Source organism: Corylus avellana, chromosome 6 (assembly GCF_965113065.1).
Source record: "Corylus avellana chromosome 6, dhCorAvel1.hap1.2, whole genome shotgun sequence".
In the NCBI taxonomy this organism is placed as follows: domain Eukaryota; kingdom Viridiplantae; phylum Streptophyta; class Magnoliopsida; order Fagales; family Betulaceae; genus Corylus; species Corylus avellana.
Window position 1 is genome coordinate 23,300,749 of NC_142495.1, and position 15,982 is coordinate 23,316,730.

Consider the following 15,982-nt stretch of genomic DNA (forward strand, 5'->3'; position numbering starts at 1 on the left):
TTTATAAGATCACGGATGACCATAATGAATGCTAAAGGGCTTCAAGGATTAAATGAAAGAGTAAAGATATAAAAAAATTAGAATCCTCGTGGGTTTTTTTTTTTTTTTTTTTGACATGTTCGGGAGATTCGAACTATTGATCTCCGTTTTAGGAGATATTATCTTCAGCCGATTGAAAATGTAATATAACATTTAAAATCACTAATAGATGAAAATTTAATTTTACAAGTCCAATGCAAATTGATCTGCCATAAGAAAAGGTCATTGTAGTGTACCTTTCATTTTCTTTTCTCTTTTTTCTTTTTAAACCAACCTACAAATTAATGGTTCTAACCAGAATGGAAAAAGAAAAGAAAAGGAGTGGGCAGTTTACTCTTTTTAGATCAAATCTTGTGAGTGGGGCAGCTTTTCTTTTCTTTTCTTTTTCTTCTTTTTCTCTGAGCAGTGGAGCAGGTTTTGTGATAGGATCAAACAAAGTTTCTTCCCATTCAACCTCCTAGATTTCTGCGTTGTAATTAGACATCAGAAAAAGAAAATACAAGATTCCCTTCTTGTTCATGAATCTGCTGAAAAGTAATGGTAAAAGGTTTCATGGTGCGCTCCACATCACAGCTCCACTCCAACTTGGGAAAAAGCATGCAACCACATCACGTACGGTACAAACTATAAACTAAGGTATATATTTATAATATAAATATATATCGCCAAAACTCGCACTCTCTCTCATTAGGTTTTTGTATTAAATGTAAAACCTTGATATCTAGATGTGTTCCTCATTGCTTTTGGGAAGTTGTACGACTCTTTGGGACATTAACTTGGAATTGATTAGATCGAGTGCTAGGGGCTTAGGAAGACCCAAAATAGGTACTAGATCGGACCAAGATCGATCCTTGGCCTCCCAAGATCGATCATCACAGTCTAGAATCCTTAAATTGTGGTTTTCTTAAGTATATTAAGGTTTATAAGCGTGTTTTAGGGTTTGTGTTTAGTTGTTTGGCTAATATTAAGTTTTGAATTTGCAGAACATGGAGTTAGATTTCAGTATGTTTAGGGTTAGATTGGAGCGTTCGACGTTAGTAAACTCACTTAAGAAGCAGATAAAAACTTTACTACATGATATAACAAATGAAAACTAGAAATTTTCTTAAAGCATGAAATGATATGATTTTCAACCTGATGTGAGCCCTTATTATATTTCAATAGTTGAATTATGTTTGATTTACCAAGCGTCATTACAAAAACCCTTAAGAGTTGGGGACATTTGTTTATGGGATCGTTTTAATAAAACGACCCCACTAGAAGTCATTTTAATAGTAAAAGAAACTTCTCAGAAAGAGATGGGTCGTATAAACAGTACAACACTGTTCAAACGACCCCTCATTCTGAGAGGTGTCATTTGAACAGTAAACAACTCCACTAAGAGGGGACATGTGGATAGTAACACGTCCCCTTCTAGAAGACTACGTGTACTGTTCAAACGTCCCCTTCTAAAAAGGGACGTGTCAATGAAAATGTCAGTGTAGGGACATTTTTACTATTTAAACGTTCCTAATTTTAATTCTAGTCACTATACTTAGGAACACTTGCACAATGTCACTATTTGAGCGTCCCTGATTAAACAGAGATGTTTTTTTATCTTAAAATGTCACATTAAAAATGTCCGTAATTTTAAGGTTTTTTTGTAGTGCATGTTTTATAAATGGAAAGTCATGGAAATGTTAAAAAGTATGAAGGTCATGAGATTTATGATTACCTTGAACGAAGAATCGGTATGAGATTTATGGTTATCCAATGAGGGTTTATTTATGAATTACAATTATCTTTGTTAAAATAATAATGAGACATTTTGATACCATGTTAAAATAATAATGAGGTTATGATACCATATTGAAATAATGATGATGCTTTGATGTTATGTCGAAGTTTGTGGGGCAAAACTAAATAACAAAATAATAATAGAAGCAAAAGAGAGAAAATAATACAAGGAATTTACTCGTGGTTGGGTGTTAGACACCTACGTCTATCACTCTGAATAGCCCTAAGGATTACATTGTGCTCATTAACTTATTTTGCCTACAATACGAAAGTCCCTATTTATAGGATACGTAGTAAATAAATACAAATATGGTAATTTGATTACAATCGACATAATATTTGATATCAACCCAATATTATAATATTTTTCATATATTCTAAATTTCTAACAATCTTGAAGGGAGAGTCGGTATGCATTATAGATTACTCGCTAATGAGTTTCCGGTATGAGTTTACTGCTACCATGTAATGGAGTGCTGGTATGCGGTATGCATTATGTTACTCGGTGATGTGTTTTCAGTATGAGCGACGACTGCCTTTTAATAGGGTGCCGATATGTTATAACTACGTAGCCGGTATATATTTACGGTACCTTGTGGCATGGATACCCATTTGTTATGGATTACCTATAATAGGTTCAATATGGCATGCTAACCCCTATTGTACAATGGATAATGTACGTGTATGCTACGGTGTTTTCTGTACCAATATGTTATGGATCATGTGTAATAGGGTTATAGTATGATAAGATAACTTCTACCGTATAAACGTTGATATACGAGTATGATGATATAATGAGATTAATCATTTTTCAATTGTTATTCTGTTTTCATTTGCTCAGAAAAACAAAAACTCCCCATACAGGAAAACATTTCCACCATTCTTATGATACAACCATGTGAATTAGAAACACATAATGAGAAAGAAAAAAACAAAAAACAAAACAAAAAGGACATCGAAATTGGAATTAGTTAAGGGGTTAAATATCTTTTTCGTCAATATGCTTTGCGTTTTTATCAAATGAATTTCAAAAGTAACAAAAATAGTCCTTGTGCCTTCGTCGTTTATTGTTTTACTACTTTTGTCCATATCCAGTTAGAAAAGTTTAACATATTATGTGCCACGTGTTCAAATCACCACATAAGACTAATAAAATAGAAAAATATTAAGGATTAATAAGTTCTCTATATTTGATCAATACCATTTTATAAATTGATTATTAGATTTGTAGATTTATGTGAACCTCACATAAATTAATGGTAAATCCTACAAGTCTAATGATCGATTTATTAAATTTATAAGAAAATATAGACCAAATATAAAGAATTTATTGACCATAACTAGGGTTATAAATAAACCAGTCCATTCAACAACCTCCTCGGTTTAACTCGACTCGAACTCGAGCTTGATACTATAAAAATTCACTCAATTAGTAAATGATACTCAACTTGCTCGAGAAAACTCGATAGAGACTCGCGAGCTCAGCTCGTTTAAAGCTTGAACGATTCGTTTACTCGATTCATTATATATATATATTTATATATGTATTACTAAAAATTAGTTATATAAATTTAAGTATGTATATCGATAATTAAGTAATATATGTAATATAAATTACTTAATATTTATATTTATACTATAGATAAATTAAAGTTTGAGCTTGATTTTGAACTCGCCTGAACTTTAAATGAGCCGAGCTTCAACACATTTTTTAGTTTGGCTCAAATAAGCATGTTTGTAAATGAACTAATCTTAAAATCCTAAAGCTCAATTCGGCTCGGCTCAATTACGACCTCCATAACATATATATATATATATATATATATATAAAAGTGATTTGTTGATCTTTTGAATTGTGAATCGGTTTTCGGAAGCACAAAAGTACTTAACCAGTTTAGCGGGGTGATACTAACATTCTCCTAAAAGCAAAGCACCCAACGGTAAGAATCAGCGGTACATCCTTCAAGTTCGTTATCATCTAATCCATTTTGGATCACTTTCCCTCCCTCATTTCCCCTCACTCTCTCTCGCTCCCACCCACCAATCCAACCTTGGACGCGGCCATGCCCGCATTCATGGCCTTCTCATCTCCACCGTACACTCCCTCCCTCCTCCGCCCACCCTGTCACCCATCTCTCTCACCAACCCTCTTCACTTCCCATACCTCCCACCTTCTTCTTCAATTCCCACTCTTTTCTATCTCTCATGCTTCCCCTAAGCTCCCTCCCACTACCAAAATCCAATGCATTAAGAAAGAAGAAGCCCCGCCATCCCGGAGCTCCGATCCCAAGGTCGGAGTCTCAGTCTACAAGCCAAAGTCCTACGAAGTTTTGGTCACTGATGCAGCCAATTGTCTTGCTTATGCTCTTGATGACGGCAAGACCCGCTTGGAGATAGATTTCCCGTGATTCTCTTTCTTTCTCTTATGTTTTAAATTGCTCATTCTAACTTCATGAATCATGAAATTCGTCTGTGGTTGTCAAAATTGAGGAAAATATGTGAGAAAGAAATTCAAAGCGGCACATTTTTTGCCATTGGGTCTTTCGGCTAAGTTTTTGTTCTGTTTTTTTTTTTTTTTTTTTTTTTTGGGGGGGGGGGGGGGGGGGGGGGGGGGATGAAAACTACTGTTTTAATTGTAATTTTTGATACCCTTTCTATTATTTTAGATTGAAATTGGGTTATTGGCAATACCCCTATCCTAAATTGTAATCTTGAGCATGTTGTTTGTGTTCTTTTTAGAACAAACCTGTTTTAGGTATTTGATTTATTGGTTTTCTTTATTTTTCTTCCTTATGTCTTTATCTTCTTATTTTTCTTATTCGCTTTTATTAAATGTGTTCTTGGTGTTATAATGCCGTTTGGTTGATGTTGGAAAAATTTGGATGCCTGTGGCAATAAGGAAATTTGGCAAGGCCTTCGGGAAATTCTCATTAGGGAAGTTAGAAAACTGAATTTTGTAATGTCTGGAAATTACTTGTGTCACTCAAGTTATTTTGTGTACGTGGAAGCTCTGCAAGTGCTCTGATTAGAGTGCATGACATTCTTCAAAATTGATCGAACACTCATTGTATGTAATTAAATGGGCTTATATGATCTTAGTGACAAATACAACCAAGGATGTTCCTCACCCACCCATGAGAAAAAAACGTATTTTTAGTTATTACGTTATGCTTTGCACCTTATTATATAGGCTTCCTGACCATTTTCTATGCTAATATTTGGTTTGTTTTCTGCGTATTTTTTTTGTTGGTTGTGCGGTCAGGCCCTTGCCTAGCAACATTTCTTCCTATAAGGTACATCCTGCTGCTCTCATGTTTCTTAGGTGATTAAGTCACTGGCATGTCATGCACTGCACTGCTCATGTAAAGTTGTTTTCTTTAACAATCTTTATTCAATTTTTCCCTTTTGGTATCTTAATCTTGGAGAACCAATTGTATAAAAAATACCGTATGATATTGCACTATCAATGTTGTTCTTTGGTGCAATCTTATTATTGGACTTGATATGGCTTGTTAATGAAACAAATTAATCTGAATATATAATACATGATTTTCTCAAATTCCTAAATATGTAAAGGGATCTTCAGATGAGTTCATTGATGCAAACATTCAATTAGCCTTGGCTGTTGTGAGGAAGCTCCAAGAAAGAAAGGAAGCCAGGGCATGCATTGTAAGAAAAAACTTCTTTCCATATAGCATGTATATCTTTGACTTGAAAATTTCTTAAGATTTTATTTCTGATTTTAGGTGTTTCCTGATAAGCCAGAAAAACGCAGGTCGTCTCAGCTTTTTAAAGCAGCTCTTGACTCGGTAATAAAATAACTCATCATGATCTACCAGTTGTTTTGTTCTGCCATGGTATTGTGGTAGGGTCAATTGGTCTTGAGGGCTGATTTATAGTTTAAACTTGGTGTTGACCCCACAAGAGAAGTGCTCATTAGTCGTGCCTTCCGAGCTTGTGAGCTGGGTTTGGGTTTGAGAGTAATTCTAGAAGTCACTCTTGTATCCTTCTTGTGTCACTCCTAGAATGAGGTGGCTTTTAAAATCATCAGTTGATCAAAATTCAATAATGATCAATCTCAAGCCCAATAGTGATTTGAGAAGCCACATCATTCTTGAAATGACACAAAATGGACTTTTAACATTACTCATGGGTTTGGTGGTCAAGACAAGGTACTGAGAAAAGACTAAGAATACAAGAAGAAATTTTGATTGACAAATGATGATACACATATGTAAATTAACATCATAATTAAAATTTAAATACCAAAAAAAGTGATGAAATTTAATGTATATTACCATTTTTTTTTTTTTTTTTTTTTTGATGAATAAGAGATCATTTTATACCAACAAACTAAACACTTTACAAATTGGTAGTATGCCAATTTAGTTATAAGTATATATTTGTTTAGGAGTACTTAATTTTGTTAGTTAGACAGCATACAGTTTATGACCTCCTATTGATGTCCTGTTGCTATGGGAAATCTTTAGTAACTGGAGAAACTTCGATAATAAAGTCCTTGGAAATTTTTCTGATTTTAACAATGGAATCTTTTCTTTCAGATCGATGGAATAAGCATAGGTTCCCTGGATGACATACCAAGTGGTCCTGTCTCCAAATTCTTCAGTTCTATTAGGAATACTCTTGATTTTGATTTTGAAGATGACAATGAAGGTACTGTTCTAGAAAATTAATTGATGTCAACTACTAATTTTTTTTAAAGAAGTTTCATACATTGGTCCAAATTTTTTGAAGGGCTTTTACCAGTGGATTGCTTCTGAATTCTTCACTGACATTGATGCAATAAGATAAAAGAAAATATGTGTGCATGAGTTTTTGTGTTTTTTGGAAAATATTTTATTCAGTATCTACAAAGCAATGAGGTATTATGGACAAAGAAAAAAAAAAAAACTGTAGGTCAGAACTACTGCTAGCCATAATCTCTGAACCCTTTCCTTCTATACCTTTAGTATTAATCTTGTTAAAAAAGATCCACTTTGCCAAAATAAATAGAAAATAAAAAGAGGAGTTCAAAAACTGATAGAAGATAGAAGTCGCGTTTTTCCAAAGCTATAAGGTGTTGTTTTAAAAGGTTCTATGTGTCTTAGGTAATATTTTTATGATGCTACGTTAATTGCATTATTTTTGCATCATGTGCATGAACAATCTTTGGTTAACTTTTGACTCTGTCATCTCTTATAAATGCAGGTCGTTGGCAGTCTAATGAACCTCCATCACTCTACATATTTATTAATTGTAGCACGCGAGAACTTGCATCCATAGAGAAGTATGTGGTATGACATCTTTGCTGTTCTAATATTCTCTCACTTACTTTTTAATTATTGACATGAAAATTTAATCTCAATATCACTTTATGAGTACACATACCTGCATCCTAGCGTAAAGGGGGAAAAAAACGAATATAAGCAAACCTCCATCCACCTGTCGATAGCATATTTATTCATTTTCTTCTTCTAGTTAGGTGTTTCTCTTATATACTTCCTATGTACTTGGGTTGTGTCTTTTGCGCTTTTTAATAAGTTCTGTTTACTTATAAAAAAAAAAACAAATCTATTCATATTGGCCCCTTTTCCTTGATGATCATATTAACTATGGTATCACAACTTGATTAATCTCTATTGATTTTGATTTAAGAGTAAGATTAGTAACTCTTGAATATATGAGTTGATGAGTTAAATGCCATACATTATTGTACACTGGCAATCACACTTCCATATAATTTTGAAGAACTTGGAAGAAAACGTAATTAAACTATATGCATGTGTATTTGAATTTAAAAATGTATGTGTTTAGACAAATTTATTTATTCAATTGAAAAATGAATTTTGTCAACCTATTTCAAGATTAGTTTCCAAATTTACAAGGGTCGGAAATATTTATGTATTGCATGCTCACTTTTTCATTCCTTAGCCGGTGGGAATAACACAATGATTGGGTATTTTTCACCATAGCTTATAGCTTTAGTTCACAAAGTTACTAGTTGCAATTCGAATTTGGTCTAGAGGCGTCCTACTGTCAGCATAGTTTGGAGTTGTTGGCAGTGTTAAGTTCTAATGCGCATGTTGATCACGATAGTGATCTAGATATTTATGTTGCTTTCTCATGTCCATTTTTGCATATCACAAAGACACTATAGGAGGTGGCGTTTCTGTTTATTTAGTGACTCTGTTTTGGATCTGCAGGAAGCATTTGCCCAGTCAACTCCTACACTTCTCTTTAATCTGGAACTTGACACATTGCGGTTCGCATTCTGCCTTATGCGGTTTAATTGAATTTAATTCTTGTTATTACTAGCTACTCTTTTCATTATGAAATCAAGTTGTTAATTGGCAGTGCTGACTTGGGCATTCTGGGATTTCCAACAAAGGATTTGCACTACCGATTTCTTTCTCAATTCATTCCAGTGTTCTATATTCGAATAAGAGAGTACTCAAAGGTACCTCTACTTTTTGTCATCCTTCTTATTTCATTAATGGTTTTCTCAATTCAAGTTTTGTGTAATCCTTTGATTTTTAATTTGAAGACAGTAGCAGTAGAACCATACATTGTGAATTACAATGGAGCGCTGTTTCGCCAATACCCTGGTATTACAAATATTTCTCTGAGAACTAAAACTGGTTGATAGTTCTACTTTTAAATTTATTTACTGTTTAAGTACTTTATATCTTTCTTTCAGGTTTTATATCCTTTTTTATGTGTCAATTAGAACATATACCTTATATTATGTAATTTTGCACAGCCAGTTCTTGATGAAAACAGAATGAAAAGAATGATGACGCTTTAAGCCAATTGGGGAACTTAGAGTTATGATATAAATCCAAGTTCATGGATAGTTTGGGAGAAAAATGTTGTCCTTGTGATGCTGATCCAGTCTTGCATCTCTTAAGAACTACAATTACACTTTGTGGTCGGCAGAGTGTAGGGGCTAAGTTTACAAAGGTCATCAATCCTGTATCTGGTTGATAAGGCTTTAGACCTAATAGGAAGGACTCACCACCATCCTGGCGTGACATAATTATGTGGCCTGAATGGAAGTAAGAGAAACAAGAACAATAACTCCATAAAGCCCTAGAATCCGCTAGGAAGTACTTGAATATACAAGGAAGATGAAGTAAAAACCACAGGAAATATTATGATGAAAACAATGTCTTCAAATGGACAGCTCTGTTTATAATTTATTGGAAACTCTGTCTATGTCATACATTATTGTCATATCCTTCTGCACAGCTGGTTTCAAGCCCAGATAGGGAAGGAGGGATATGGTCAGTTGACAGCTAGTGTAAAATTTTTGTTGCATCTTATGGATATGGAACTAGTGATGTACACATTGCGGCACTCCTTTCTAGAGGCTTAAAAGGATCCATATTGTTGACTACAGATCGTAAGGATTATTTTTTTGACACAACAGTTAGTAGGGATTAGGGCTTAATTAAGTTGAGTTATATTTATAAATTAGTGGATAAGACTAGAAACTCTAAAACTGTAAAGAAAGTGAAAACTATCGATATTTGTTTAAATCTCCTAAAATATTCTCAAAACTACTCAACTAACCTAAAATTATAAAGAACTTAAAACCAAATAACAAAATAGAGCTTCTATTTCAGAAAAATTAAAAATTACAAAGATCCATCAAGATAATTCCCATGGTCCTAATTTGCCATTGCCAGACTCTGTAAGTTGCCCTGCATGAGTCGCCTCCACCATTGGAGCACTCAACCACACATAGCAAAAAGAATGCCACTTTCGCAAAAGTAAAAGCAAATAGTTTGTCTTTGTCAATTTAATCAACACAGAAACTTCAATCCTAGACTCAATTCAAGCATCGAATAATGGGTGCAGTCTTATTTGAAAACAGCTGATCAAGGATGAGGCAGAGCCTATAGATTTAGTTTCCATATACATCCGATTATGCAGTCATGTTATATCCACACCATCATCAGCTTATTGGTGATTGTTTAACTCTTATTTCTTGCAATTGTGCATTTTTTTCTTCTTCTGAAAAATCCTTTATTTTCTGCAATATCAATGTGTGACTGATCCATCACGTGGTGTTTGGTCCCTTATCCTTCTTAGAAATGGTGCAGGGCCTTGGCAGGTGATGCTTAAACAAGCGGATGGTTCTTTTGCTTGCATTGCTGAGAGTACAACACGCTTCACGCTGGGTGAAGTATATATCTGTTTTAAACTCCAAGCCCCATTTCTTTTTGTGGTTGTTAGAAATAATTGAATATGTTTTTATACTTATTATTTGGATTCCTCTAGACTAAAGAAGAGCTGTTGAGGGTGCTGGGACTGCAAGAGGAAGAAGGCAGCTCACTAGAATTTCTTCGCAGAGGCTACAAGGTTCCTCTGCTTATCTAAGTAGTTTCTCTCTTTCATTTGTACATAGTTATACCCTTTTAGAAATACTATTAGTTTCTTAGTATCGGCAGGTTCTCTCAATGTAATCTAATTCTCCCTTCTATTTTCCTCTTTTCCCCTTTTCCCCTTCCCATCACCATCATCAGTTTTTCTTGTTCAACAAAGTGATGGATTCAAATTATTATGATAAGGTTTCCCATTTCCAAAGAATGACTTTGGTTTTGATGCCCATTGTGCTGTCGGACTCGGTGCATTGCTATAGTACGACTGCTTAAAGGATGGAACAAACTGTAGTTAGTAAAGTGTAGGAACCTTCTTCTTCTTCCTAAGTTGCTGGAGCCTAATCCCTGTATACTTTTTCTAATCTCATTTGTGCATTTTCATCCGTCTTATTCCATAAAAATCCTAGACATCATCAGTTTAGAATTAAAGATCTTATTTGGATATCTTCTGTGCCAAAAGGCTTAGCTTTTTAGTTATCGAATGTGATTGGATGTAAATGAAAAACATAATTGAATTACAGTCAAGTCAATCATAAGGGTTACTTAAGTTTTCTATCTTGTTTATGTGATCGCTTGGTATGTGCCTTCAAAAATTTGGCAATTTCCCTGTTATTATTATTCATTATTGTTTTTTTTTTTTTCCCTCTTGGTTGTTTAAAATGTTGACTCGAATATCTCTCAGTTATATGCTCTAATATCGCAGGCTTCAACTTGGTGGGAAGAAGATGTTGAAATGGAAGCATCTTCTGCTTGGCGCAGTTAAGCAGCAAGAGCAACATAAACACCTGCGGTTATTGAAAGAAATAGATGTTGAAGTTCCAATTGTTAGGGGCACTCAACCCCACAATATTCAACAAGATAAAGGCATAAGGCTTCAGTTTCTTTTTTCTTCTTCTTATCTTTCCTTTAATTTTTTATTTTGTTCTCACTGTAATGTAATTCTTTTTTTGTTCTCATTTAATGTGATTATTGTTTTCTCTGTTGGCTTGTAAGTGATGTAACTCTTTCAGTAGAAGAAGAAATCTTATCTTTTTGATACCCATTTTGATTGTGGAGAGTATAGTATAGAAAAGAAAGGAAAATAAGTTCATTCTGCTGGAGAACTGATTTATTCCCTCTAATGTTTCATGAATAATAGTTATGTTGAGCCTTAACAACATGTTGAACCTTGGACAAAATTGACCAAAACAAATAAAAAATGGAAAAACATACAACTATTTATGCAATTTTCAAACATGAATACAGAGACCAGTACCAATTCATTATTGACAAAAAAAAAAAAAAAAAAAAAAAAAAGACAATATTCTTTGGCATCTAGCAGAAAAAAACTAAACATTACTGCTAATAGCACATTTTGCAGCTGAGATGGTGTGTGAGCAAGGTACATAGTCTACAGCATTAGCTAGCAAAACAGCTGTTTGGTTTTCAACATCTGAATATAAAACACACTAAGTCTCTGCATCATAAGCAGTGAAGTCAGGCTCAGGAGGCTTCGGCAACCTCACCAAGCCCCTGCCACTGGGGTTGCGGAGCCTATGACCACGAAGAGCATTAGCTGCAAACCGGGAAGCTAAGATAGTTGCAGCAAACTTTGATGCACTATTACTTCGTGAAACTATTGTCCTTACATCATCACCTAAATCTTCGTAGTAGTATTCTTCTTCTTCTTCTCCCGCCTCTTCTTGGCGGCGGCGTTCCGCCGATTTCCTCTTGGCATACCGGCGCCAAGTCGCCTGGATAAAGCAGGCAGCCCATGTCCTCCACTGCTGTGAGTAGAAACGGAAGGTGTGCTGAACCTGCCTGCTATGAAGGCGCCTAAATTGACTGGCAACAAACCTCATCTCCTCTGCTTCCAAGGCAAAGGCTTCCACCTCTGTTAAAGCCTTCACTGTCCGAGTAGATGATGGTAAGTTGGAACCAGCTTTTGGGTCCAATGCCCATGTTAAGAGCTCCTCTCCACAGAAGTCCCCTTCTTTAAGCACACCTCTGTTGAAAAATCCACTCCTCCCACCATCTGTGGTGACACTCTCTAGGCGGCCTCGTATGATAAAGAGCATCTCATCCACGGGGTCTCCTTCCCGGACTATGTAGGTTCTCTCTGTGTATAAACTTGGCTTCAGTCGCTCACAAATGGCATCGAGCAGCCGCTCATCCATATTGGCAAACAAAGGAACCTGCATACACCATTACATAAAATTGTCACTTCTAAATGTCTTAAGGATATAGAGCTCTGCTAGATACAAGACTGAAGTCGAAGTGTTATTGTTATGATCCTAAGTGTTCCATATTGTTTACGTATAATCTTAATTATATGTATATAAGCTCTTGGACACTCTCCCCTTATAAGTCGATTTTCAAGGGTTTGTATCATTTGGTATGAACTCAGGGTTTGTATCATTTGATATCAAAGTCAATCACCACGTCGAGTATGGAATCGGACGTAGCTAGTCTACTATGGGATTGAATAAGTTGCACCTTTGTAGTCAAGTTGCGAAGGGGTAACCTATATGCTAGGTTAAAATGTCTTGGTACTATGTATGAATGTAGTCCTAAGCCATTGAAAGTGTTGATAAAGTGGGCCGTTGGGAAATTGACAAGAGCTCTTCGTGTTTCGTTCCTCAATAAAACACACATTATCCCATTGAAGGGGCTATTCCCATTTCTGGCAGTAGCTTGAGATGTGGAAAGTTCACAAGACCATTGGTCATGGGATTTAATACTTTTCCACCCTATATAGCCGCACATGATTATACTGATAAGAATGTAAAATAATCACAAAGTAATTATTATAGATACTTACCCTTCTCACTAAATTCAAACAAAGATGCCGTTTGATATCCCTCCTGAGATCTTTTGGTAAACTCTGGACTAAGCTCTCTTCATCTACTCCCCGTGTTTCCAGCCACTTGTACTGATCATAGCGCCTAACTCTCTCCCTAAGGTCCTGAGGAAGCAAGCGGTGATGCATCCACTGTTCAGAGTCACGCCTTTTGATCCTCATCTCCTCAACATGAACTGTAAGAGACTGGAGGTAGGTCTGTTGCAATCACAAGACATTTTTAAGGTTACCGTTATTCTAAACCCTTTACGTTTCCTTAAAAACGTAAATAGTAATTTTAAAAGTCACGTCTAAGAGTATAAAGAGTATAGGAGTGGGAACGAAACATCCTTGCTCTACAAACCAAAAATACTCACCTGCATATTGCCAATCAGAAGTGCAAAGAGTAGGAGCCCAGAAATTGCTATTAATATGGAAAAGAGAACCTCTCCAGGATAGGTACTGGTTAGAAGCCCCTGACCAAGGGTACTGTAAAAATTGAAATAGAAATGTGCTTTAGTTAAATTACCATTTTCAAAACTAAACTTCAACCCTGAGTAATGATTAAGAAATGAACTCTATATGCATCATATGCATTTGTTGGGTATATTTGAAAGAATCCTTAAATCAAGATTTGAATTCAAGACTAATGCTTTCTTAGTGCATAATAGCTTGTACACAAGCCAAAGTTGATTTCTTTTATCAAGACATGGCTAAAGTAGTGTAAACATATCAATTAGCCAAAAGTAAGATACCTTAAATTTTGCAGGCCCCACCACAAACAGTAGCAAAATTTAGAGAAAAAAGTCCTGGATGAAACTATGCCAGATGATATAGCTTGTGTGTAGATTCCATAATTGAAGGCTGGATTGTCATCAACAACAGAGCACTTATTACCAAGAACACCCTCGCTGATCTTTCTCCAATTATTATAGCCTTCCATATGCTTATTCCCGCAATACAAATAATTTATGTTACACTTCCCGCTATCTGTACATGCTTTCCTCCAGCAAGTGTCATTACGCTCTACAGCAAATAAGTACCAGAAAGCCCCAGCTATCTGTAAAAGTCCAGCTAATAATTATTCATAGTGCAAATTGGATCAATCCCTCTCTAAATATTTGAAGAAAAAAAAATGGTATCATAGCAATTTTCTTGTTTATAGTCCCTCTCTAAATATTTGTTTGTGTACAGTAACCAAAGATATCTAGGGATCATTACAATTAAAAGGGTGAGAGACTAATCAGCCATTCAAAACTTCACATGTTCCATTCTTCATATGATGTTCCTTACACTCTTTGTCAATCTTTTTTACCAAGCTTCACCTAACATGCAAAACAGAACTACCCAGAAACAGAAATCTTATCCAACATGACAGAAATTCTTACATGGCTGGAAAGCATATACCAAAGCAAATAGTATGCAGCACCAACCAAAGCACTTTCAGCAAAAACACCAGCAGTCTTCTTAAGTTCTGCATTCAAAGGAAAAAAGCGGGCAAATCTTGGAATATATTGAAATAAGACAACATGTAGCAATTCCTGTTTTGTAGCCAATACTTCTGAACCCTTTGATCTCTGAAGGAATTGCCACACCACAATCTGCAGACAATGAGAATAAAATATAATCAAAGAATGCTTTCCTTCCTACTACTTCACAAGAGTTCAGCATTGTTAATAGGCAGAAAGCTCTAGATTTAACTAGGCATGCAAAACCTGTGGTAGGGGTAGCACAGAAAGCAAATCAACAATGAAATAGCGCTGTAGATATCTCTTAGCTATCTGTGCAGGTTCTATCACAAGTTCTCCTCGACCGAAAACCCGAGAGGATGGTGCAATATAAGCTGTTCGGAACTGAAGAGCGATACGAATAAGATAGAAAGCATCAAGAAATGTCCGCAGAGTTGTCGTCGTGACAGCCAACTTTGTATCCATACCAAGGCAATTTGAGGCATGATTGAAGACAGGAAGATAGAAAAACAAAGGATCAATAGATACTGCAAGAATACAAGATATGACAAAAAGCCTATTCCATAACAGGAGGGATTTATCTTGAGGGTCAAATATCTTTTTCTCAGATACTTTAAGATCTTCTGGGAACACTGCCCGGCTGACGCCGGATCGGAGTGATCGTCCAAATGTCTTTAGTCCATCTGATCCAATTTTCACACTGTACCTAAAAGATTTTGATGGGTTTTTCTTTGCACGACCAGGAAAATTTAACTTCTCCAAATTAAATCTGCATCGCTTTATTCCACTTGTATCAGAAGGCATCGATAATGTAGAATCCAATTCATCCAACCTACAGGGTGCCAACAACATTGAAATCAATCACTGCTAGTGCTTCTGTATATTATGCAGGATAAAATATAAAATGAAAATGAAAATTATCTAAATCTCTGATGAAACTAGAGTTCTCAAAAGTTCATCTTAAGTTATGTCTTGTTATGCAATGATAGTAAACAATTTCAATTCCTTGTTAACCCAAATTACAAGTCTCAAATAAGAGCAATGTATCTATAAAGAACAATGCTAATCTATAAAATTCATAGGGAAGAGAAATGGAAATCAAGGAACATGTATATGTTGTACATTCTGTACCTCACAAATTTCTCCTTCTGGCCACCAATGTACTGCGACTTGTAAGCATAGTCAAACATTTTGTAGAATGAAGTACATAGATATCAGACTAGAAAAGCTAGGATTCCCAGGCAAGCTCAAGTCAATCACTAAACGGGGTCAATGGAAACATGAAATTTGATCAATCAAAATTACTGCCCTGCATGAAAATCAAGTCAGGTGCTGTAATTAAAATTATAGTACATAACAAATCATTCTGTCTCTGAGCTATCTATATATGTAGTTTGATATCCAACAAAATCAATAGCGTTGCATTGTTTGGTATTCAACTTTCTACTGCTAAGACTAGCTTATGAACTAAACATTTTCTTGATTCTGCTAACCAT

At 35.3% G+C, this 15,982-nt stretch overlaps 2 protein-coding genes across 4 annotated transcripts; one reads left to right on the forward strand and one right to left on the reverse strand.

The window, feature by feature from the left end:
- Positions 1–3,745: 3,745 nt before the first annotated feature.
- On the forward strand, positions 3,746–11,241 carry LPA3 (Low PSII Accumulation 3). Of its 3 annotated transcripts, none has more exons than XM_059603129.2 (12): positions 3,746–4,219; positions 5,078–5,108; positions 5,392–5,484; positions 5,562–5,624; positions 6,378–6,489; positions 7,024–7,109; positions 8,019–8,077; positions 8,170–8,272; positions 8,360–8,420; positions 9,921–10,003; positions 10,099–10,197; positions 10,903–11,241. In XM_059603129.2, the coding sequence occupies exons 1-11, from the start codon at positions 3,879–3,881 to the stop codon at positions 10,195–10,197; spliced, it is 1,131 nt and encodes a 376-aa protein (XP_059459112.1). In that variant the 5' UTR covers positions 3,746–3,878; the 3' UTR covers positions 10,903–11,241. The 3 variants fall into 3 exon arrangements, 2 of the variants coding, with proteins under 2 accessions (XP_059459112.1, XP_059459111.1); XM_059603128.2 differs by having other exon boundaries at positions 10,099–10,179; XR_009440900.1 differs by lacking the exon at positions 10,903–11,241 and having other exon boundaries at positions 9,910–10,003; positions 10,099–10,179.
- A 406-nt stretch (positions 11,242–11,647) lies between these two features.
- LOC132187225 (putative cyclic nucleotide-gated ion channel 8) lies at positions 11,648–15,676 on the reverse strand. Its single transcript, XM_059601465.2, has 7 exons — positions 15,618–15,676; positions 14,733–15,318; positions 14,406–14,618; positions 13,773–14,077; positions 13,395–13,506; positions 13,000–13,236; positions 11,648–12,373 (listed from the first exon to the last, which is right to left on the reverse strand). The coding sequence occupies exons 1-7, from the start codon at positions 15,674–15,676 to the stop codon at positions 11,648–11,650; spliced, it is 2,238 nt and encodes a 745-aa protein (XP_059457448.1).
- Positions 15,677–15,982: the final 306 nt, after the last annotated feature.

Coding starts and splice junctions, on each gene's coding strand:
- LPA3 (XM_059603128.2), top strand. CDS start 3,879: ATGCCCGCATTCATGGCCTTCTCATCTCCACCGTACACTCCCTCCCTC. Junction 5,485..5,561: donor AGGAAGCCAGGGCATGCATT/GTAAGAAAAAAC, acceptor TTCTGATTTTAG/GTGTTTCCTGATAAGCCAGA. Junction 10,004..10,098: donor CACGCTTCACGCTGGGTGAA/GTATATATCTGT, acceptor GGATTCCTCTAG/ACTAAAGAAGAGCTGTTGAG.
- LOC132187225 (XM_059601465.2), bottom strand. CDS start 15,676: ATGTTTGACTATGCTTACAAGTCGCAGTACATTGGTGGCCAGAAGGAG. Junction 14,619..14,732: donor CTGTGCTACCCCTACCACAG/GTTTTGCATGCC, acceptor CATTGTCTGCAG/ATTGTGGTGTGGCAATTCCT. Junction 13,507..13,772: donor TGGGGCCTGCAAAATTTAAG/GTATCTTACTTT, acceptor CAATTTTTACAG/TACCCTTGGTCAGGGGCTTC.